The sequence below is a fragment of the Balaenoptera ricei genome, chromosome 11 (assembly GCF_028023285.1).
Source record: "Balaenoptera ricei isolate mBalRic1 chromosome 11, mBalRic1.hap2, whole genome shotgun sequence".
Taxonomy (NCBI): domain Eukaryota; kingdom Metazoa; phylum Chordata; class Mammalia; order Artiodactyla; family Balaenopteridae; genus Balaenoptera; species Balaenoptera ricei.
In genome coordinates this window covers 40,183,748-40,206,711 of record NC_082649.1, presented here as the reverse complement: position 1 = coordinate 40,206,711, position 22,964 = coordinate 40,183,748, and the positions used below count along the sequence as shown (strand labels likewise).

Sequence of the window (22,964 nt, the reverse complement as noted above, 5' to 3'; positions counted from 1 at the left end):
TTGTTCATTCTTAGTAAGCAGCCCAGATTCTGTTTTTGAGATGGCTGTCTAATATATTTTATTTTTTGATCACTATTTATATACCTTGCCCCAACACAGCAGAAAGAATTATCAATCCATAGAGACAAAAAGTACATTTGTGGTCACCAGGGGCTCTATGAATGAGGAGTGACCGCTTAATGGGTATGGAGTTTCCTTTTGGGGTAATAAAAATGTGTTGGAACTAAACAGATGATGACTGCACAATTCTGTGAATGCACTAAATGCCAATGAATTGTACGCTTTAAGTGGTTAACTTGTTATGTGAATTTTATCTCAACTGAAAAAGAAAGAACAATCTACAACATTTTGGTTAATAGTAGGGGGAAGGTTCTAAAATATTAGCGAGTAGGAAAAAAGTAGGTTACACAAAATTATATGTAGCACAATATCAAATTTGAAAAACAAAATTTTTTATGCTTTTAATATTTGGATACATACACTAACAGTGTCTATATCTGTATTTCAGAATAAATGTTTTTTCTTTATATTTTCTGTATCTTCTAGGTCATATATTTCTTTTATTATGAGGACAAATACATTTTTTAAAGAATTTAATCACAAATAAGTTTAGTGATGTAATTGATTTAAAAGTCCTCAAATAATAAAATAGTTGAACTAAATTCAAATGTATCAATACCTATAGTAAATGTGAATAGTCTCAACACACCAATTAGAAGAGATTGTCAGAAAGGAAAAAAAAATAGCCTAACTATATGCTGTCTATAAGAAACTCCAAATATAATAATATAGGTAGGCTGAAAGTAAAAGGCTAGGAAAAGATACAGCATGCAAACACTAATCAAAGAAAGCCAGAGTGGCTATATTAATATCAGACTTCAGAATGAAGAAAATTACCAGCGACAATGAGGGACATTACACAATAATAAATGGGTCACGCACCTTGAAGACATAATCTTAAATGTGTATGCACTTAACGACAAAGCTTCAAAATACATCAACTCAAAACTGACAGAACTGAAAGGAGAAACAGACAAGTCCAAAACTGAAGGTGGAGACTTCAACACTCTTTTCTCAGTAATAGATAGAACTAGTTGATCCCCCCAATAAAAATCTATAAAGATATAGAGAAATTGAACAACAGCATCAACCAACTACATCTAACTGACATTTATACAACACTTCACCCAACAATAGCAAAATACACATCCTTTCGAGGTACACATGAAATACTCACCAAGATAGACAATATTTCTTGGGTGTATCTCCTGGGTCATAAACACCTTAACAAATTTAAAAGAATTGAAATCATGCAAAGTATGCTCTCTTAACATAATAGAATTAAACTAGAAATGATCAAACAAGATAACAGAAAAATTACCAAACATTTGGAAACTTAACTACATACTTCAATATAATCCATGGGTCAAACAGGAAGTCTCAAGGGAAATTAGGAAATAATTTGAACTGAATGAAAATACAGTATTTCAAAATTTATGGTAGGCAGCTAAAAGCAGCACTCTGAGGGAAATTTACAGTTGTTATAGACTAAACATTTGTATCCTCCCACCAACAAATTTTTATTTTGAAACTTAATCCCCAATGTGAGTGTATTTCGAAGTTGGGCCTCTGAGAGGTGATTAGGTCCTGAGGGTAGAGCCCTCATGAATGGCATTAGCATCCTTATTAAAAAACATCCCAGAAAGGATACAGCAAGAAGGCCACCTTATGAAGTAGGAGACTAGCCCTCAACAGACACTGAATCTGCCAGCATCTCTATTTTAGACTTCCCAGACTCCAGAAATGTAAGAAATACATTTCTGTTGTTTACAAGCCACCCAGTCTATAGTAGTTTATTACGGCAGCCCAAACAGACTAAGAGAATAATACTAAATACCTACATTATAAAAGAAAGGTCTCAAATCAATGACCCCAAGCTTCCATCTTAAGACACTAGAAAAAGAAAAAAATAAACTCACGTCAAGCAGAAGGAGGGAAATAATAAAAGTAAGAGTAGAAATCCAGGGACTTCCCTGGTGGCGCAGTGGTTAAGAATCCACCTGCCAATTCAGCGACACAGGTTCAAGCCCTGGTCTAGGAAGATCCCACATGCCGCAGAGCAACTAAGCCTGTGCGCCACAACTATTGAGCCTGTGCTCTAGAGCCCGTGCTCTGCAACAAGAGAAGCCACCACAATGAGAAGCCCGCGCACCGCAACAAAGAGTAGCCCCGCTCACCGCAACTAGAGAAAGCCCGCGCACAGCAATGAAGACCCAACGCAGCCAAAAAAAAAAAAAAAAAAGTAAAAAGAGCAGAAATCCATGTAACTGAAAACAGAGAAACAGAGGAAAATCAATGAAACCAAAAGCTGGTTTCCTTAAAATTAAGAAATCTATCAAGATTATTAAAGAAAAAAAGAGAGGAGACACAAAATATCAAGAATAAGAGAGGGCTATCACTACAGACACAGAAAGCATTAGAATGATAACAAAGGATAGTACAAACAATTCTACACACATAAATTCAATGATTTAGTGAAAAGGACCAACTCCTTGAAATTACGCAAAGTCACCCAAGATGAAAGATAATCTGAACAGATCTATAACTATAAAAATAAACTGAAGGGCTTCCCTAGTGGCGCAGTGGTGAAGAATCCGCCTGCCAATGCAGGGGACATGGGTTCGAGCCCTGGTCCAGGAAGATCCCACATGCCGCAGAGCAACTAAGCCCGTGCACCACAACTACTGAGCCTGGGCTCTTGAGCCCACAAACCACAACTACTGAGCCCGTGCACCGAGAGCCCGTGCTTCGCAACAAGAGAAGGTACCACAATGAGACGCCCACGTACCACAACGAAGAGTAGCCCCCACTTGCCGCAACTAGAGAAAGCTCACACGCAGCAACGAAGACCCAACGCAGCCAAAAATAATTAAAAAAAAAAAAAGAACCCTCCAGGCCCAGAAGGTTTCACTAGCAAATTCTTTAGAAGAAGATGGCCACCAATTCTACACAATTTGTTATAGAAAACAAAAAAAGTTGGTACAACATACCAGAGTTTATAGAGCTGCAGGCCACTAGCCACATGTAGCTACTGAGTGCTTGAAATGGAACTACAGCCACACGTTGAAATGATACTATTTGGGCTATACCAAGTTAAATAAAATGTATTATTAAATGCTCTCTAAAGTCTTAGTAAGACTTAGGTCAGATAAGGTCTGCTTTCCTATTCACTTCTGATTTCTAAATACAAAAGACAATTGTAAAACTAAAAAAGGAAAAAATGACTTTGAAGTGGCTACTAAGCCAAAGCCTGACCCACTGTAGAATTCAATTACTTTTAAGACCATCTAAAAACAAAGTACAAGCAAAACTCTTAGAAATCATGTTTGTCATGGGCGTGAACCATGAGAAGTATGACAACCACCTCAAGATCGTCAGCAATGCCTCCTGCACCACCAACTGCTTGGCCCCCCTGGCCAAGGTCATCCATGACCACTTCGGCATCGTGGAGGGACTCATGACGACGGTCCATGCCATCACTGCCACCCAGAAGACCGTGGATGGCCCCTCCGGGAAGCTGTGGCGTGACGGCCGAGGGGCTGCCCGGAACATCATCCCCGCTTCTACTGGCGCTGCCAAGGCTGTGGGCAAGGTCATCCCTGAGCTGAACGGGAAGCTCACTGGCATGGCTTTCCGCGTCCCCACCCCCAACGTGTCCGTCGTGGATCTGACCTGCCGCCTGGAGAAACCTGCCAAATACGAGGACATCAAGAAGGTGGTGAAGCAGGCGGCGGACGGCCCCCTCAAGGGCATCCTGGGCTACACTGAGGACCAGGTTGTCTCCTGTGACTTCAACAGTGACACCCACTCTTCTACCTTCGATGCTGGGGCTGGCATCACCTTCAACGACCACTTTGTCAAGCTCATTTCCTGGTACGACAATGAATTTGGCTACAGCCACAGGGTTGTGGACCTCATGGTCCACATGGCCTCCAAGGAGTAAGAGTCCCTGGACCACCAGCCCCAGCAGGAGCACGAGAGGAAGAGAGAGGTCCTCCACTGCTGGGGAGTCCTTGCCCCAACTCCGTCCTCCAACACACTTGAGAATCTCCCGATCACACGGTTTCCATCCCAGACCCCATGAGGAAGGGGGAGGAGGAGGGGCTTAGGGAGCCCTACCTTATCATGTACCATCAATAAAGTACACTGTACCCAGGCAAAAAAAAAAAAAAAAAAAAAAAGAAATCATAAGAGGAAACTGGAAGGACACTGATCACTACCAAGTAAAATCCAGAGGCTCAAAGCATTCCTACCTGGAGCCAAATGTCTGACATTGACATTCTCTATGTAAAGAAAGGAAACCATAAGCTCTTTAAATTTAAAAGGAGAAAAATTAAGAGGGTTTTTTAAAAAGGGATTTTTATTTTTCAAGATAAAGATTACAGAATGAACTAATTTCTAAGTGATAAATATCTTTGCCATTCCAAGGAAAAACTCATTAGAGCACTGTGTGGCTAATGTCAAAGCATCATTACAGGAAGAGAATGGAATTTGCTTTTCAGTAAAAAGATACCTTCTTCAAAGATTCCTACAGTTAACTGCAAGACTAATACGAGGTTTTTAAAAATAAAATAACAGCTACATTTCAAGCAATAATTAAGGAATATAAACTGCATCATAAAAATTAAGATATCAGATAAAGCTTAAAAGCCCTATACTTCAATTACTTTAGACACTAATCACCATTCTGTTAAGAAAAATAACCACATATTTTTCAGTAGTTATATAGCCCCCACACCCACAGTTTTGCTTTCTGTGGTTTCAGTTACCCAAGGCCAACCTCAATCTGAAAATACTAAATGGAAAATTCCAGAAATACACAATTCGTAAGTTTTAAGCTGCACACCATTCTAAGTGGCATGATGAAATCTCATGCCTTCCCGCTCCATCCCACCCAGAACCCCCAACCATTGACATCATCTGCTCCTGACATCCAACCATCCACATTGTCATGGCTTGATGATCCAGGATCACCCAAAGCAAATGATCCTCCTTGTAGGTATTTTATCATCTCACATCATCACAAGAAGGGTGGATACAAACAATAAAATATTTTGAGAGAGAGAGAGACAGAAGGAGAGAGGGAGGGAGAGAGACCACATTCACATAACTCTTATTACAGCATATTGTTATAACTGTTCTATTTTATTATTAGTTATTGTTAATCTCTTATTGTGCCTAATTTATAAATTAAACTTTATCATAGGTATGTATGTACAGGAAAAACCACAGTATATATGGGGTTCAGCACTATCCGTGGTTTCAGGCATCCACTGGGGGTCTTGGAATGTTCCCCCAAGGACAAGGGGGGGGGACTACTGTAATGATAAATTAGATATTCACCATGATTTGAATAGGAAGCAATTATGCTTGCTTCCTGATTTATAAGAGACATGCTGTGGTCTGATTCAGTGGCAAGGGTACACAACGGCACTTATTAAAAATTCCCATCACATAACAATTCAGTAAAACTTTAAGAATTACTCATCTGAAACAATTTCAGCATATATGTAAACATTTTTGTGACGGGGAAATGGACATATCTCCTCCATTGTAAGTCTTACTTTTCACCTCATTTTTAATATTTCTGAAATCAAAATGTATCATATGATCAAATATGTTCATTTAATATGATAATGCTCTTCCCTTCTCCTCACAAGAAAAGTAGTCATTAAACCAATGATGCATATTAAAATTACTGTCACATAAGAATCAAAGAAGCGCAGGAAGTTTTATGTGTTTATGTTTTACTATGATAGGGATATACTCTCTACGTAATGAAACACTTTTTAACTAGATTCTATCTAAGCTATAGCCCTTACCAATGCATACACACAAAAAAGTTAAGAATTATATATATATACATTTTTCTTGGATGTGGGCAAATCTCACTTTAATTCCAAATGGCTTCATTTACAGCACATTCAATAATGAACAAACAGGAGAGGTGTGACTTTTGAACATATGAATATATAAAAGTCCCTTGAAATTCAGGTAGTCAAGATAGGGGCATTTCACAGGAAAGCACCCCCGCCACCTCCCATTTTTCTGAAGACTGTTTTACACTCATTTTAAAAGATGATGAGACATACTCAGAAGTTCAAAGTAGTAGGATGTGCCTTGCAGAGAGAGAAGAAAACCTTTTTTCAGATTGTTGGATAAATACATATCAGCAATTCCACTTGACAAAGGCTGATGGACGTCTTCCCTGAGTCAGGCTAGGGCAGAACACTTAGTGAAAGGGGGGCTCTGAGCAGGGATGGGAAACTGGGAGAAAGGGAGAACCTGATACCACACAGTACCAACCAGTTCCCCTCTAACACGCCACGCCGTGACCCGAGACATGGGTGTACAAGAGCAGCCACCGGGGTGGCGACTGACTGCCCTCACTGCCAAGAATCGACAAAGGGTTTCAATTTGGCCCATGGACAAAATCCTTGACCAGCAAACTCAAATTATCACTGAATTTAAATCATAAAGGATCTAAGGAAATTCTTGTTTTACGTATATATATGGACTCCTTACACGATTAACATTCCTCTTCTAAGGTTTGTTCTATAAACTGGAATGGCCTAAGCATCATATAATTTTGATTTTATTTTACGTGTTCAAAAGAGAAAGGAGGGAACGGAGAGAAAAGTGTCATAAATTCTTCAACTCGGGGGCTCAGCATGTACAACAGCCTCCTCGGACAAAAGGTTCATCCGCATTGTTGGGTAGTTTCAATGCTGAGCGAAGACTAGGGGAGCCCATCGCACCCCCCAGAGAAAGAAGTCTACAGTTACTCTATCATGGTGCTCTAGCTAAAGCATAGGTTTCAAACTACAGAGAGTTTCAACTTAACATCTAAAATTTTAAACTGTAGCATTTCAGCAACAAATAAGCTCAGAAGCTCATCTCAGAAGTAAAATTAAAGACCTATTGCCCTGATGTATGAAAGTCAAGCTGTCACTCTCAACTACACCCTACTTCCAGGCTTCGGCAGACACATAAGGTGGTGGTGGCTCCTTGGCGGCGCCATTCACAGTGGCATCATCGTATGGGGGTGCATAGCACCGTAGTGTCATTGCTGGTAACAGAGGCCAGGACATCGGAGGAGTTCCTGCCACTGATGAATCGGTAGCAGTTCCAAACACAGCTAATCAAGTAACCCTTAGAAGTAAAGATAATGCTGATAAACAGAATAATAATAAAGACCAAACAAGGTAGGATTCACTGACATGATATCATCTTTGTAAGGAAAATCAGGAGGCAGCTGTCGTATGTATTCCTGGATGGAGTTTGGATAAACAAGCACAGTGACTGCAACCAAGCTGTTCAGGGCAAAATCAAAGATCTGGTAAGAGAAGAATGGGATGATCCAGGCCGCATGTTGCTTGTATGCTCCATAAGTAGCCACTGCACAGATCAGGATCATGAGAAGAGAAATTGCAATAGCAATGCACATGCTGGCATCATCCATGAACTCAAAGTCACCTCTGAGTTCAAAACTTGAAAAGTGATAAGTGAAAAGTGATCTGGATCAACCAGGGCGCTCAACAGAAGCAGCAGTACCACGGCATTGATGATCAGGTACCAGACGCCAAGCAGGATGGTGCCGGTGCAGACATGGCAGCACAGGCAGCAGCTGTTAGAGTAGAACCGCGTCCAGGGGGCCACCATCTTCATCACTCAGGCCGCCGGCGGAGCAGCGTGAGCGCGCGCCCAAGTTTGCGGGAGCTTCAGCCGCATTGGTCCGGGCCCAACGCATGGCTGCTGCCGGCTCCTCAGCCACTCCCGCTCGCGCTCCTAGCCCCGATCGCTGCCCGCTAGCCCTTGCTCCACGCCTCCCCAGAGAGCTCCGAGCAGCTGCCTCCAAGAATTATATTTTTTTAAAAAGCAGTTATGCCGGGCTTCCCTGGTGGCACAGTGGTTAAAAATCCACCTGCTAATGCAGGGGACAAGGCTTTGAGCCCTGGTCCGGGAAGATCCCACATGCCGTAGAGCAACTAAGCCCGTGTGCCACAACTACTGAGCCTGCGTGACACAACTACTGAAGCCCACGTGCCTAGAGCCTGTGCTCCGCAACAAGGGAAGCCACTGCAATGAGAAGCCCACCCACCACAAGGAAAAGTAGCTCCCGCTCACCACAACGAGGGAAAGCCCGCACGCAACAACAAAGAGCCAATGCAGCCATAAATAAATAAATAAATAAAATAAATTAAAAAAAAAAAAAGCAATTATGCCTAAGTATTTATTTTTTAAATGGTCAGTGGTTTTACAACTATTTATTTTCTTTCTAACAATAAGTATATGGATATTAATAAAGAGTTAAATTTGGTTAAAAATTTTTAAGCAACTGTCGATCCTGAAAATCAGAATCCTTGGAACCTAACATTCCAGATCAAAGACATTTCCATTATCAAAATGGCTCTGGCTACCATAAGAAAAAAGATGCTGCTTTGAAATTATATTTTTGCACTTCTACCAAACCCTTAAATATATATTTGGTCTACTGAGAAATAATACAATTATAAAGGAAACAGTGTTAGCACGAACAGTTCACATTAAAACTACTCACATTACAATTTCCAAGTAGTTAAAACATCTGACGCTTCATACCTAGACATGCAAATATTTTACTTACTACACTTTAAAGATCTATCACTGTTTCACCTGATCTCTTGATTTCCATGCTTCACAGAGGTTCAGGACCCACATGACTGCATTTTAGAGATTAATCTGAACAGTAGAGCCACTTCACACTGCCTGTAACTCCTGAGGAACTACCTGGACACGACCACCAAACAAATGACCACTTGGTGTCAGTACAACCAGCTGGCTTGTACAAACCTGCAGGCTTCCTTCTCTGAAGCCAAAATAGCCCATTGCCTTTTAAACATAATGTACACCTTATAATGTAAAGATATTTAAGGATTTTGGATCTCATTTACATATTGAAATGTCCCTTCTAAAAACACTTCCCATACAAATCACAATCAGCTTTGGCTAGCATTTCTTTTATCAAAAAATAAATCTTATCTTCAAGGGGTACTCCTATTTCTGATACTGGAGGGATCTAGAGATCAGAACTGAAACAGAGAGCATCTTTTTTTCTTTTTTTAAAGAGATAAAGAATATTTTTTAATTTCTTTTTTTACACAGCAGGTTCTTATTAGTTATCCATTTTATACATATCAGTGTATACATATCAATCCCAATCACCCAATTCATCACACCCCCACCCGCACCCCCCCGGCCGTTTTCCCCGCTTGGTGTCCATACGTTTGTTCTCTACATCTGTGTCTCAATTTCTGCCCGGCAAACCGGCTCATCTGTACCATTTTTCTAGGTTCCACATAAATGCGTTAATATACGATATTTGTTTTTCTCTTTCTGACTTACTTCACTCTGTATGACAGTCTCTAGATCTATCCACGTCTCAACAAATGACCCAATTTCGTTCCTTTTTATGGCTGAGTAATATTCCATCGTATATATGTGCCACATCTTCTTTATCCATTTGTCTGTCGATGGGCATTTAGGTTGCTTCCATGACCTGGCTATTGTAAATAGTGCTGCAATGAACACTGGGGTGCATGTGTCTTTTTAAATTGTGGATTTCTCTGGGCATATGCCCAGTAGTGGCATTGCTGGATCATATGGTAATTCTATTTTTAGTTTTTTAAGGAACCTCCAAACTGTGCTCCATAGTGGCTGTATCAGTTTACATTCTCACCAACAGTGCAGGAGGGTTCCCTTTTCTCCACACCCTCTCCAGCATTTGTTGTTCATAGATTTTCTGATGAAGCCCATTCTAACTGGTGTGAGGTGATACCTCGCTGTAGTTTTGCTTTGCATTTCTCTAATAATTAGTGATGTCGAGTAGCTTTTCATGTGCTTCTTGGCCATCTGTGTGTCTTCTTTGGAGAAATGTCTATTTAGGTCTTCTGCCCATTTTTGGATTGGGTTATTTGTTTTTTTAATATTGAGCTGCATGAGCTGTTTATATATTTTGGAGATTAATCCTTTGTCCGCTGATTCGTTTGCAAATATTTCCTCCCATTCTGAGGGTTGTCTTTTCGTCTTGTTTATGGTTTCTTTTGCTGTGCAAAAGCTTTTAAGTTACATTAGGTCCCATTTGTTTATTTTTGTTTTTATTTCCATTACTGTAGGAGGTGGATCAAAAAAGATCTTGCTGTGATTTATGTCAAAGAGTGTTCTTCCTATGTTTTCCTCTAAGAGCTTTATAGTGTCCGGTCTTACATTTAGGTCTCTAATCCATTTTGAGTTTATTTTTGTGTATGGTGTTAGGGAATGTTCAATTTCATTCTTTTACATGTAGCTGTCCAGTTTTTCCAGCACCACTTATTGAAGAGATTGTCTTTTCTGCATTGTATATCCTTGCCTCCTTTGTCATAGATTAGTTGACCAGAGGTGCGTGGGTTTACCTCTGGGCTTTCTATCCTGTTCCATTGATCTATATTTCTGTTTTTGTGCCAGTACCATATTGTCTTGATTACTGTAGCTTTGTAGTATAGTCTGAAGTCAGGGAGTCTGATTCCTCCAGCTCCGTTTTTTTCCCTCAGGACTGCTTCGGCTATTCAGGGTCTTTTATGTCCCCATACAAATTTTAAGACTTTTTGTTCTAGTTCAGTAAAAAATGCCATCGGTAATTTGACAGGGATTGCATTGAATCTGTAGATTGCTTTGGGTAGTATAGTCATTTTCACAATATTGATCCTTCCAATCCAAGAACATGGTATATCTCTCCATCTGTTTGTGTCATCGTTAATTTCTTTCATCAGTGTCTTATAGTTTTCTGCATACAGGTCTTTTGTCTCCCTAGGTAGGATTATTCCTAGGTATTTTATTCTTTTTGTTGCAATGGTAAATAGGAGTGTTTCCTTAATTTCTCTTTCAGATTTCTCATCATTAGTGTATAGGGATGCAAGAGATTTCTGTGCATTAATTTTGTATCCTGCAACTTTACCGAATTCATTGATTAGCTCTAGTAGTCTTCTGGTGGCATCTTTAGGATTCTCTATGTATAGTATCATGTCATCTGCAAACAGTGACAGTTTTACTTCTTCTTTTCCAATTTGTATTCCTTTTATTTCTTTTTCTTCTCTGATTGCCGAGGCTAGGACTTCCAAAAGTATGTTGAATAATAGCAGTAAGAGTGGACATCCTTGTCTTGTTCCTGATCTTAGAGGAAATGCTTTCAGTTTTTCACCATTGAGAATGATGTTTGCTGTGGGTTTGTCATATATGGCCTTTATTATGTTGAGGTAGGTTCCCTCTATGCCCACTTTCTGGAGAGTTTTTATCAGAAATGGGTGTTGAATTTTGTCAAAAGCTTTTTCTGCATCTATTGTGATGATCATATGGTTTTTATTGTTCAATTTGTTAATATGGTGCATCACATTGATTGATTTGCATATATTGAAGAATCCTTGCATCCCTGGGATAAATCCCACTTGATCATGGTGTATGATCCTTTTAATGTGTTCTTGGATTCTGTTTGCTAGTATTTTGTGAGGATTTTTGCATCTATATTCATCAGTGATATTGGTCTGCAATTTTCTTTTTTTGTAGTATCTTTGTCTGGTTTTGGTATCAGGGTGATGGTGGCCTCACAGAATGAGTTTGGGAGTGTTCCTTCCTCTGCAATGTTTTGGAAGCGTTTGAGAAGGATGGGTGTTAGCTCTTCTCTAAATGTTTGATAGAATTCACCTGTGAAGCCATCTGGTCCTGGAGTTTTGTTTGTTGGAAGATTTTTAATCACAGTTCCAATTCCATTACTTGTGATTGGTCTGTTCATATTTTCTATTTCTTCCTGGTTCAGTCTTGGAAGGCTATATACCTTTCTAAGAATTTGTCCATTTCTTCCAGGTTGTCCATTTTATTGGCATAGAGTTGCTTGTAGTAGTCTCTTAGGATGCTTTGTATTTCTGTGGTGTCTGTTGTAACTTCTCCTTTTTCATTTCTAATTTTATTGATTTGAGTCCTCTCCCTGTTTTTCTTGATGAGTCTGGCTAATGGTTTATCAATTTTGTTTATTCTCAAAGAACCAGCTTTTAGTTTTATTGATCTTTGCTATTGTTTTCTTTGTTTCTATTTCAGTTATTTCTGCTCTGATCTTTGATTTCTTTCCTTCTGCTAACTTTGGGTTTTGTTTGTTCTACTTTCTCTAGTTCCTTTAGGTGTAAGGTTAGTTTATTTGAGATTTTTCTTGTTTCTTCAGGTAGGCTTGTATTGCTATAAACTTCCCTCTTAGAACTGCTTTTGCTGCATCCCATAGGTTTTGGATCATCGTGTTTTCATTGTCGTTTGTCTCTAGTCTAGGTATGTTCTGATTTTCTCTTTGATTTCTTCAGTGATCTCTTGGTTATTTAGTAACATACTGTTTAGCCTCCATGTGTTTGTGTTTTTTACATTTTTTTACCTGTAGTTGATTTGTAATCTCATAGCATTGTGGTCAGAAAAGATGTTTGATATGATTTCAATTTTCTTAAATTTACTGAGGCTTGATTTGTGACCCAAGATGTGATCTATCCTGGAGAATGTTCTGTGCGCACTTGAGAAGAAAGTGTAATCTGCTGTTTTTGGATGGAGTGTCCTATAAATATCAATTAAATCTATCTGGTCTATTGTGTCATTTAAAGCTTGTGTTTCCTTATTAATTTTCTGTTTGGATGATCTGTCCATAGGTGTAAGTGAGGTGTTAAAGTCTCCCACTATTATTGTGTTACTGTCCATTTCGTCTTTTATAGCTGTTAGCAGTTGCCTTATGTATTGAGGTGCTCCTATGTTGGGTGCATATATATTTATAATTGTTATATCTTCTTCTTGGATTGATCCCTTGATCATTATGTAGTGTCCTTCCTTGTCTCTTGTAACATTCTTTATTTTAATGTCTATTTTATCAGATATGAGTATTGCTACTCCAGCTTTCTTTTGATTTCCATTCGCATGGAATATCTTTTTCCATCCCCTCACTTTCAGTCTGTATGTGTCCCTAGGTCTGAAGTGGGTCTCTTGTAGACAGCATATATATGAGTTTTGTTTTTGTATCCATTCAGCGAGCCTGTGTCTTTTGGTTGGAGCATTTAATCCATTCACGTTTAAGGTAATTATCGACATGTATGTTCCTATGACCATTTTCTTAATTGTTTTGGGTTTGTTTTTGTAGGTCCTTTTCTTCTCTTGTATTTCCCACTTAGAGAAGTTCCTTTAGCATTTGTTGTAGAGCTGGTTTGGTGGTGCTGAATTCTCTTAGCTTTTGCTTGTCTGTAAAGCTTTTGACATCTCCGTCAAATATGAATGAGATCCTTGCCAGGAAGGGTAATCTTGGTTGTAGGTTCTTCCCTTTCATCACTTTAAATATGTCATGCCACTCCCTTCTGGCTTGTAGAGTTTCTGCTGAGAATTCAGCTGTTTACCTCATGGGAGTTCCCCTGTATGTTATTTGTCGTTTTTCCCTTGCTGCTTTCAATAATTTTTGTCTTTAATTTTTGCCAATTTGATTACTATGTATCTCAGCGTGTTTCCCCTTGGGTTTATCCTGTATGGGACTTTCTGTGCTTCCTGGACTTGGATGGCTATTTTCTTTCCCATGTTAGGGAAGTTTTCGACTATAATCTCTTCAAATATTTTCTCTGGTCTTTCTCTCTTCTCCTTCTGGGACCCCTATAATGCAAATGTTGTTGCGTTTAATGTCCCAGAGGTCTCTTAGGCTGTCTTCATTTCTTTTCATTCTTTTTTCTTTATTCTGTTCCACAGCAGTGAATTCCACCATTCTGTCTTCCAGGTCATTTATCTGTTCTTCTGCCTCAGTTATTCTGCTATTGATTCCTTCTAGTGTAGTTTTTCATTTCAGTTACTGCATTGTTCATTTCTGTTTATTTGTTCTTTAATTCTTCTAGGTCTTTGTTAAACATTTCTTGCATCTTCTCGATCTTTGCCTCCATTTTTTTTTCCGAGGTCCTGGATCATCTTCACTATCATTATTCTGAATTCTTTTTCTGGAAGGTTGCCTATCTCCACTTCATTTAGTTGTTTTTCTGGGATTTTATCTTGTTCCTTCATCTGGTACATAGCCCTGTGCCTTTTCATCTTGTCTATCTTTCTGTGAATGTGGTTTTTGTTCCACAGGCTGTTGCTAGATACACATGTCTAGGGGGCTAGAATGGCATCATGTTGGCTGACTGCTCCAGGAGCTCTAATCTGGCAAGAGCCTGCTTGTGGCTGCTGCTGCTGGTGGTTTTCCTTCCTTCCTTCCTCCCTCCCTTCCTTTTTCAGAGAGTATCTTATTGAGGATCTTCTAGAAGCAAATGAAGCAGGTTTTTTAAGTGCAACATAAAAGAGAGACATTCTAAAGGTGGGGTCAATAGGCAAAAGGGCAAGAGAGCTGGTAGAAATTCCAAGTAGAACAGCATCTAAATAGAAGACACTTGTGTAGAGTCTAGAGGACATCCATGAAAGCAGAGCTTCTTTTACAACATCATCAGTTAAAACATTGGAGAAGAATGAGGAGGAGCAGTTCTGCACTACCTGGTTAAGGTGGACATTGCATAAACTAGAGAAGCTGAAAGAAGAACTTACAAAGGTTTAAAGAAATAAACAGTGTGGTTTACATAGAGCACCCATTAAGCTTCCTAACCTGTGGGACTATATTATATATTATGATTTGGGAGTTTTATAAGGGAAGTTCCATTTCTAACTTCTGAGAAAACTAAATGAATGTAAGTATTTAATCTACATGTGAATTGTCCTTAAGGAACCACATGAAGCCATTTAACAAGAAGAGCTATTTCAAGCGGAAGAAACCCTAATCAGCATGTGATAACCAGAGTATCACGTGACCTCAGGGCCTACTGCACAACTAGAACCCCTCTGCTTTAGAAGGAACCATCAAGTGCAGGGGTACAGCTCTCCTGTGGAACTTTGGGGTTTTTTGGTTTTTTTCTTTTTGGTGGGTTTTTTTATTTTTGGCTGTATGGTGCGGCGTGTGGGACCTTAGTTCCCCAACCAGGGACCGAACCAGCACCCCTTGCATTGGGAGCATGGAGTCTTTACCACTGGACCGTTAGGGAAGTCCGTCTCCTGTGGAACTTTGAAAGATGGTACTCCACTAGGAAGAGGGGAGGCATGTTTGTACCAAGGCTAAAATGGTGACAAGCACTCATGCTGCTTACTCCTTTCCAAGAGTCAAGTGTCCTACAGGAACTGTATATCTCCTGAAAAGCAGGAACTCCTTGGGGAACACTGATATTTACTCAACTACCTAAGAGTCACCTTGCCAATCTCAGCCTGACCCTCATTCCCACTCACTCTGGAAATGGAGAGGACTTGTGGACCATATACCCCAGTCTCCCTAAACTCTGCCAAGTACCAACAACCTGGAGCCAAAGTTTCCCTGTGAACCCAATATAGTAGTGTCCAATGGCAAAGATCATAAAACTACTTTTGTTAATTTATAACTATAATTTATAGCTAATTTATAACTTTCACTGAAACTTAGACAAGTCATTAATTATCTCTGGTCTTCAGTTTCCCCACCCATAAAGTGCAGCTAATACTTCCCTTATAAGATAATTTATATGAAAAAGCCCAGTACAATGCCTGACATAAAGTAGGCATTAGATAACAGGTTGTTTTTATCTAAGAAGCAAAAGTCTGTAGAAAAAAGATAAAATAAAATGTTTGGGCTTGAAAATAACTCTGCCAAGAATCAAATACTTAGTGGTACTCAACCAAGGGAGTTAGAAATGTGTGTGGTGGGAGTGGAGGGTGGCTCTAAAGATGAACATGGTATTTAGTGAGAGGGCCAAGGGTCTTATAAATATGCCCCACATAAAGAAGAACTGTCCACACAATATGCTAATAGCACACTCCTGTTGAGAGACTGAATGAGTACAACCAATCTAAAATGAGGGAAGAAGACCCACTTTGTAAATTATTAAATATAGCAAAAATTCCTTTTAGGAAGAGAAATGAGCTCAAACAACATAAGTATTATTATAAAAATAAGGAGAATAGATTTTTTCTAGAAAAGACCATTAAAGACTAAAGAAGAGACCACCCAACCAAAACCAGAAACAAACAAACAAACAAAACAAGCTTTGTTGTTAAAACAGAAAGATAAGGGACTTCCCTGGCAGTCCAGTGGTCCAGTGGTTAAGACGTCGCCTTCCAATGCAGGGGATGCAGGTTCAATCCCTGATCAGTGAGCTAAGATCCCACATGCCTCTCGGCCAAAAAACCAAGACATAAAACAGAAGCAATATTGTAACAAATTCAATAAAGACTTAAAAAAAAAAAGGTCCACATCAAAATAAACCTTTAAAAAAAACCCCAGAAAGATAAGGCATAGAGAAGTTACCTAACTTGTCGAAGTTTGTGCCCAGGCAATGTAGTCCTACATTCCAAACACCTACCACTACACTATACTCAATGCACTAGCAAGCTAAGAGTGAGCAGAAAAACTGAAAGAGCCATTCATGCCAAGGTTAACACAGTAGCTTATTTTTTTCACATGTTCACAGCTGTGGTTTTATGTATATATGTATATTTCACTTTCTGCCAGTCATTTAACAGTTCTGCTATCATGACATGTTTTATAATCAACATTAAACTGAATTCAATGGAATACGGTAACTTGTAAATGGAATTAAATTCTTTATTAGAGTAGATGAAGGGTTTGCAAACTATACTCCACATAGCCCTGGAGGTCACCTCAGACAGAAAGCAGGGAAACACAGGCCAAGGAGGCTCCCAATTCAACAAAGCCAGTTTCAGTTTTATCTTTTCTCTTTTTTTGGAGGAGGCATTCACATATACTTTTATCAAGAAAAGGGTTCCACTGATTAAGAAAAATGCTTGAAAACCATGGAATCAGATGAATTATTAAGATCCCTTGTAGGTATTAGATTTCAAAGTCCTGAAAAACAACTCACAGACTATATGACCAAGAAGGATTTGAAGTTTTTACTGCCTTCAGAGCTAGTATATTTATACTCTACCTACTTATAGAATTTGAGAGGGATGTTACAAGTATAAATTTTAATGTCACATATAGTGATAATTATTTTTAATTTAACACTAAAACACACACACGCACAAAATAAGACAAGAGCTCTCAAGCATGGGAGAACACTATGAAGCAGTATCTTTGCATCAGAGAAATTTTTTTAAAAGTCATGTATGTTGTCTTCCTCCTCCTTTAAAAACACTGACATGCATTTAAAAATTTGAGTAGCCACTCTCCACTCTGCACTTGGCTCAGCTTTTTCAAGAGTTACAAAGATAAATGAGACATGTATCACCTTAAGTTTTAAAAGCAATATTAGACATTCATCAAATTAACTGGGCAGAAAGAGGTAAAGTGCCAAAGAGAGGCAAAGGAGAGGGAAAGAGATTATGAAATGGAGCTCAGCAATGGGAGACACTATTTCCAACTTTGCAAGTAAGAAGATTCTCAGGAGAGGTGCCTGAAAAGAGGGGAGAAATAATCTCTCTGCATTCTGATAGATGATTGTTACATGATGTTGATTCTTTATTCAACAAATAGTTCACTGTCTAGTAGGAGAAAAGGATAAGTAAACAAACACCTAAAACACAATGTGTTAACTGTAATAACAAGCGTGTGCATAATATAAGTGAAAAGGGAAGGAGGTATTTCCTTGGGGTAGAGGGGCGAGTAAGAAGGGGGGAGGAGGGAAGGAGGAAAGGTGACTTCACCAGGGTGCTGAGGATGAGCAGGGGTTTGTTGTAAAGAAAAAGGTATTTCAGGCAATGGGAACAACATGAGCAAGGGCATGAAGAAGTGAAATCATGTGGTGTCTTTGGGGACTGGCTGTGGGGAGTAAAGAGGTGACTAAGGATGAAAGTGAAAATGAGGCCAGACCAGATCATGAGGAGCTTTAAGCCCTGTGCCATGGAGTTTGGCTCCATTACAGGAGGTACAAAGGTTTTCGGCAAAGAATGATGTTACAAAGAATGACACTAACATTATAATTTTTTCAGTCAGAGAAATACTTCAAGTTTCCACTGGCTGCAAAAACATATATGAGAAAATTAATTCCAGGACTCCTTGAAATAACTCCAAAGGTCCCACTGGCCATGAGTCCAGTTAAGAGCTCCCTGAGGACAGAAACTCTTTTTTATTTATTTTTCTCTAGATCTCTAGGACATAGGATATAGAGAAACGAATACGAATTGGTCTGTGATTAAGGATGATAAGACAGAACAAAAGATGACTCAAGCTTCTGGCCTGATCATCTCAGTGGGATGACAATAACAAGAATATAAGTTCTGTCTAGGAGATACTAAAATTCAAAACTCTACAGAATATCCAGGGGTTCTGTCCACAAGCACTTAAATACAGGTTTGAAACTCCAAAGAGTCTGCACCACAGATATGACTTCGAGTACCACCATGTATGCCGTACTGGTGACAGATGAAGCCAGGTGGGTGGATGAGGTCACAGAGCATGAACAGGGCCCAGCTCACAATCTAGGACAGGCATACGTTGGAGATATAGCTGGTTCGGTTCCAGATCAATGCAATACAGTGAATACTGCCATAACGCGAGTCACACGAATTTTTTGGTTTCCCAGTGCATTACGTTTACTGTACACTGTAGTCTATTAAGTGTGCAATAGCATTATGTCTAAGAAAACGATGTACGTATCTTAATTAAAAAATACTTTATTGGGGCTTCCCTGGTGGCGCAGTGGTTGAGAGTCTGCCTGCTAGTGCAGGGGACACGGGTTCGAGCCCTGGTCTGGGAAGATCCCACATGCCGCGGAGCAACTGGGCCCGTGAGCCACAACTGCTGAGCCTGCGCGTCTGGAGCCTGTGCTCCGCAACAAGAGAGGCCACGATAGTGAGAGGCCCGCGCACCGCGATGAAGAGTGGCCCCCGCTTGCCGCAGCTAGAGAGAGCCCTCGCACAGAAGTGAAGACCCAACACAGCCAAATAAATAAATAAATAATAATTAAAGGTGCTAATAATTAAAAAAAAAAAAAAAAAAAATACTTTATTGGCAAAAACCGCTAACCATCATCTGAGCCTTTAGCAAGTTGTAATCTTTCTTGCTGGTGGAGGGTCTTGCCTCCTTGTTGATGGCTACAGACTGATCAGCTTGGGAGTTGCTGAAGGCTGGAGCAGCTTAAAGTAAGAGAACAATGAAGTTTGCTGCACTGACTGACTTTTCATTTTACAAGCAATTTCTCTGTAGCATGCAATGCTGTTTGATAGCATTCTGCCCACAGTAGAACTTCTTTCAAAATAGGGAGTCAGTCCTTTCAAACCCTGCCATTGCTTTATCGACTAAGTTTATGTAATATTCTAAGTCCTTTGTTGTTATTTCAACAATCTTCACAGCATCTTCACCAGGAGTAGATACCATCTCAAGGAGCCACTTTCTTGGCTCGTCGTAAAAAGTTAACTCCTCATCGGTTAAAGTTTTATTCTGAGATTGCAGCCATTCAGTCACATCTTCAGGCTCCGCTTCTAGTTCTCTCGCTACATCCACATCTGCAGTTACTTCCTCCGCTGAAGTCTCGAACCCCTCCAAAGTCATCCACGAGGGTTGCAATCAGCTTCCAAACTCCTCTTAATGCTGATATTTTGACTTCCTCCCATGAATCACAAATGTTCTTAATGGCATCTAGAATGGTGAATCCTTTCCAGAAGGACTTACTTTGCCCAGATGCATCAGAGGATTCACCATAGCCTCACAAAATGTATTTCTTAAAGAACAAGACTTGAAAGTAGAAATGACTCTTTGATCTATGGCTACAGAATGGATGATGTGTTGGCAGACATGAAAATCTCGTTGTATATCTGCATCAGAGCTCTTGGGTGACCAGGAGCACCATCGATGAGTAGTAACATTTTGAAAGGAATCTTTTTTTCTGAGCAGTAAGTCTCAACAGTGGGCTTGAAATGGTCAGTGAACCATGTTGCAAACAGATGTACAGTCATCCAGGCTTTGTTGTTTCATTTACAGAGCACAGGCAGAGCAGACTGAGCATAATTTTTAAGGGCCCTAGAGTTTTCAGAATGGTAAATGATCACTGGCTTCAACATAAAGCCACCAGCTGCATTAGCCCCTAACAAGAAAGCCGGTCCTTTGAAGCCAGGCACTGACTTCTCCTCCTTAGCTATGAAAGTCCTAGATGGCATCTTCTCCCAATATAAGGCTGTCTTGTCTACATTGAAAATCTCTTGTTTAGTGTGGCCACCTTCATGAATTATCTTAGCTGGATCTTCTGGATAACTTGCTGCAGCTTCTACATCAGCACTTGCTCCTTCACCTTGCACTTTTATGTTATGGAGAGGGCTTCTTTCCTTAAACTGCAAGAACCAACCTCTGCTAGCTTTAAACTTCTTCTGCAGCTTCTTCACCTCTCTCAGCCTTCACAGAGTTGAAGAGAGTCAGGGCCTTGTTCTGGATTAGGCTTTGGCTTAAGGGAATGTGGTGGCTGATTTGATCTTCTATCCAGACCACTCAATCTTTCTCCATATCAGCAATAAGGCTGTCTCACTTTTCTTATGATTCGTGTGTTCACTGGAGTAGCACTTTTCATTTCCTTGAAGAACTTTTCCTTTGCTTTCACAACTTAGCTGTTTGGTACAAGCGACCTAGTTTCTGGCCTATCTTGTTTTTTGACATGCCTTCCTCACTAAGCTTAATCATTTCTAGTTTTTAAAGTGAGAGATGTGTGACTCTTCCTTTCACTTGAACACTTAGAGGCCACTGTAGAGTTATCAACCGACCTAATTTCAACATTATTGTGTCTCGGGGAATAGGGAGGTCCAAGGAGAGGAAACGAGATGGAGGAATGGCTAATTGGTGGAATGGTCAGAACACACACATTTACCAATTAAATTCACAGTCTTATGTGGGCACAGTTTGTGGCATCCCAAAACAATTACAATAGAAACATCATAGATTGCTGATCACAGGTCACCATAACAAATATAATAATAATGAGAAAGTCTGAAATATTGTGAGAATTACCAAAATGTGACACAGAGACACTAAGTGAGCAAATGCTGTTGGAAAAACGGTGCCAGCAGACTTGTTCAACGAAAGGTTGTCACGAATCTTCAATTCGTAAAAAACAAAATTATCTGTAAAGCACAATAAAGCGAAGGTCAATAAATCAAGGTATGTCTGTAGTCCCAGGGCAAAAATGAGACTAGACAAAGAACATTCAGAGAAGAAACAAGAGAGGTACCATGTGAGTCTAAGAAGGTATACACTTCAAAAAACATTTAGAGTTTGGTGTCAAATGATAGAGGGTCAGTTAGTATGAAGACTGGAAAGTGGCTACTGGATTTGGAAACTGGATAGTTGCTGATAAACATCACTGGAGTGGGTAAAGGATTGACTGGTTTGAAAAATAAAAGTAAATGGGAAGAAGAGACAATGAGTGTAAATCACTCTGTCCAAAAAGTATGGCAGTAAAAAGAAGGAGTGAGAGGTACTAGCATCTTGACAGGTCATCAGGTGGAGAGAAGTATGCACATTTTGTGCATTATCTTTTTTTATACAACTTCTGTCTAGAGACTGTGAGAACAAGGACTGCCTTCAGTATTCTTACAGCACCTACTAGATTATATAATAAAAATAGCAGCACTACTAAATCATTGTTTAGAATGCAATATATATCTCATTACACTTCACTAAATTTTAACTAAATTCCTAGTATAAAAAGGAGACCGCTAGACTGAACCAATTAGTCATTAAATTCAAGTCATTTACCCGCATGGGGTCGCTGTTTAAAAGGGACCACACCCTGCTACATAATTTGACAGGCTCTGTGAGCAATGCTGGGGATGCTTTAAGATGTTACCTTAATTCATTCACCCTGGGCTGCACAGGGACATACTCACCTCCATAGTAGAGTCCTGTAGCAGTGCACATCCGCCACTGTCCCTGATACATTCCTGCTCTGCTGGGGCTGCACATCTGGACGCTGACATCTGCAATCTCTTGGGGCTCTAGCGATCTCACCATCACCATGTTCACATGTCCAAATTGGTCTCCCCCGACATATTTAAGACAAACCCCTGGAGGCCAGGCCTCTGCCCCTGAGTTCAAGCAAAAGAAAAAAATGTTAGGCAATCAATGGTCCTATGCTGAGTGCAGTTCATTACAAAACTGTAGAAGAGGTCTCTTTGTCTCTCACACATATGTAAACCTAGCCACATATCTTTGAGCTATATAACACCTCACTGGTCAGCAAGAATCAGAGTCAGCAACCTCTGACCAGCAGTCTATCCCTAAGAGAAAGCACACACAGCAAAAGCAAGGCAGTTCCTCAAGAAAATGTGTTTGGGGTGACCCAGGGAAGGCCACACATCACATTGAATCTGTAGAACCTAAGAATGATGTCGGAAAAGAGCCATGGAAATGAAGCTCAGGCCCACATCTTTCGAAGACTGCTGTCTCTACTAAGAACACATGCCTATTTGCACCTGACCTTTTAAACTGACATTCAAAGTAAAAATATGTCTGACTGTCCCCAGTTTTTCCATCGAGGAAAGAGGATGAAACTTTCCATTCAGGGAAGAGGAACAGTTTCTGTATTATTTTCATTTTAGAACTGCTTTTTCCCTGATGTATGACTTTTCTTCTGGAGTCCCTAACAATGAAAAGATCGAGGGTCAAAAGACTGCAAATAAGACAAAGGCGTCAAGTGAAAGTTTCGTTTTCAGGTTCAAACAGTAGTGGGGAAAATATGAACAGTGGGCCCTGATAACAGTACAATGACCCGTTGTCTCAGGGGTGATGACACCAGCAGGAGGTGCTTGTAGAAAGAATAGGAATGGCAAGACAGAGAAATGGCTTTGGCAGGAATGTCTTTCCCTCCTTTGGAAGTGGCAACAGTCTTATTTGGTTCCCA

At 39.9% G+C, this 22,964-nt stretch overlaps 1 protein-coding gene and 2 pseudogenes across 3 annotated transcripts in view; 1 reads left to right on the top strand and 2 right to left on the bottom strand.

Moving 5' to 3' along the window:
- Positions 1-22,964, bottom strand: part of ILRUN (inflammation and lipid regulator with UBA-like and NBR1-like domains) — a 113,858-nt gene that overhangs the window by 45,313 nt on the left and 45,581 nt on the right. For 2 of the 3 annotated variants that reach the window (XM_059938893.1, XM_059938895.1), the window contains exon 3: positions 21,952-22,149. The exons of the other annotated variant lie outside the window; for it this stretch is intronic. In XM_059938893.1, the coding sequence (XP_059794876.1) occupies positions 21,952-22,149 (198 nt within the window). The remainder of the gene's footprint in view (positions 1-21,951; positions 22,150-22,964) is intronic. 3 annotated transcript variants of the gene reach the window in all.
- On the top strand, positions 3,383-4,134 carry LOC132374022 (glyceraldehyde-3-phosphate dehydrogenase-like; annotated as a pseudogene).
- Positions 7,026-7,728, bottom strand: LOC132374229 (lysosomal-associated transmembrane protein 4B-like; annotated as a pseudogene).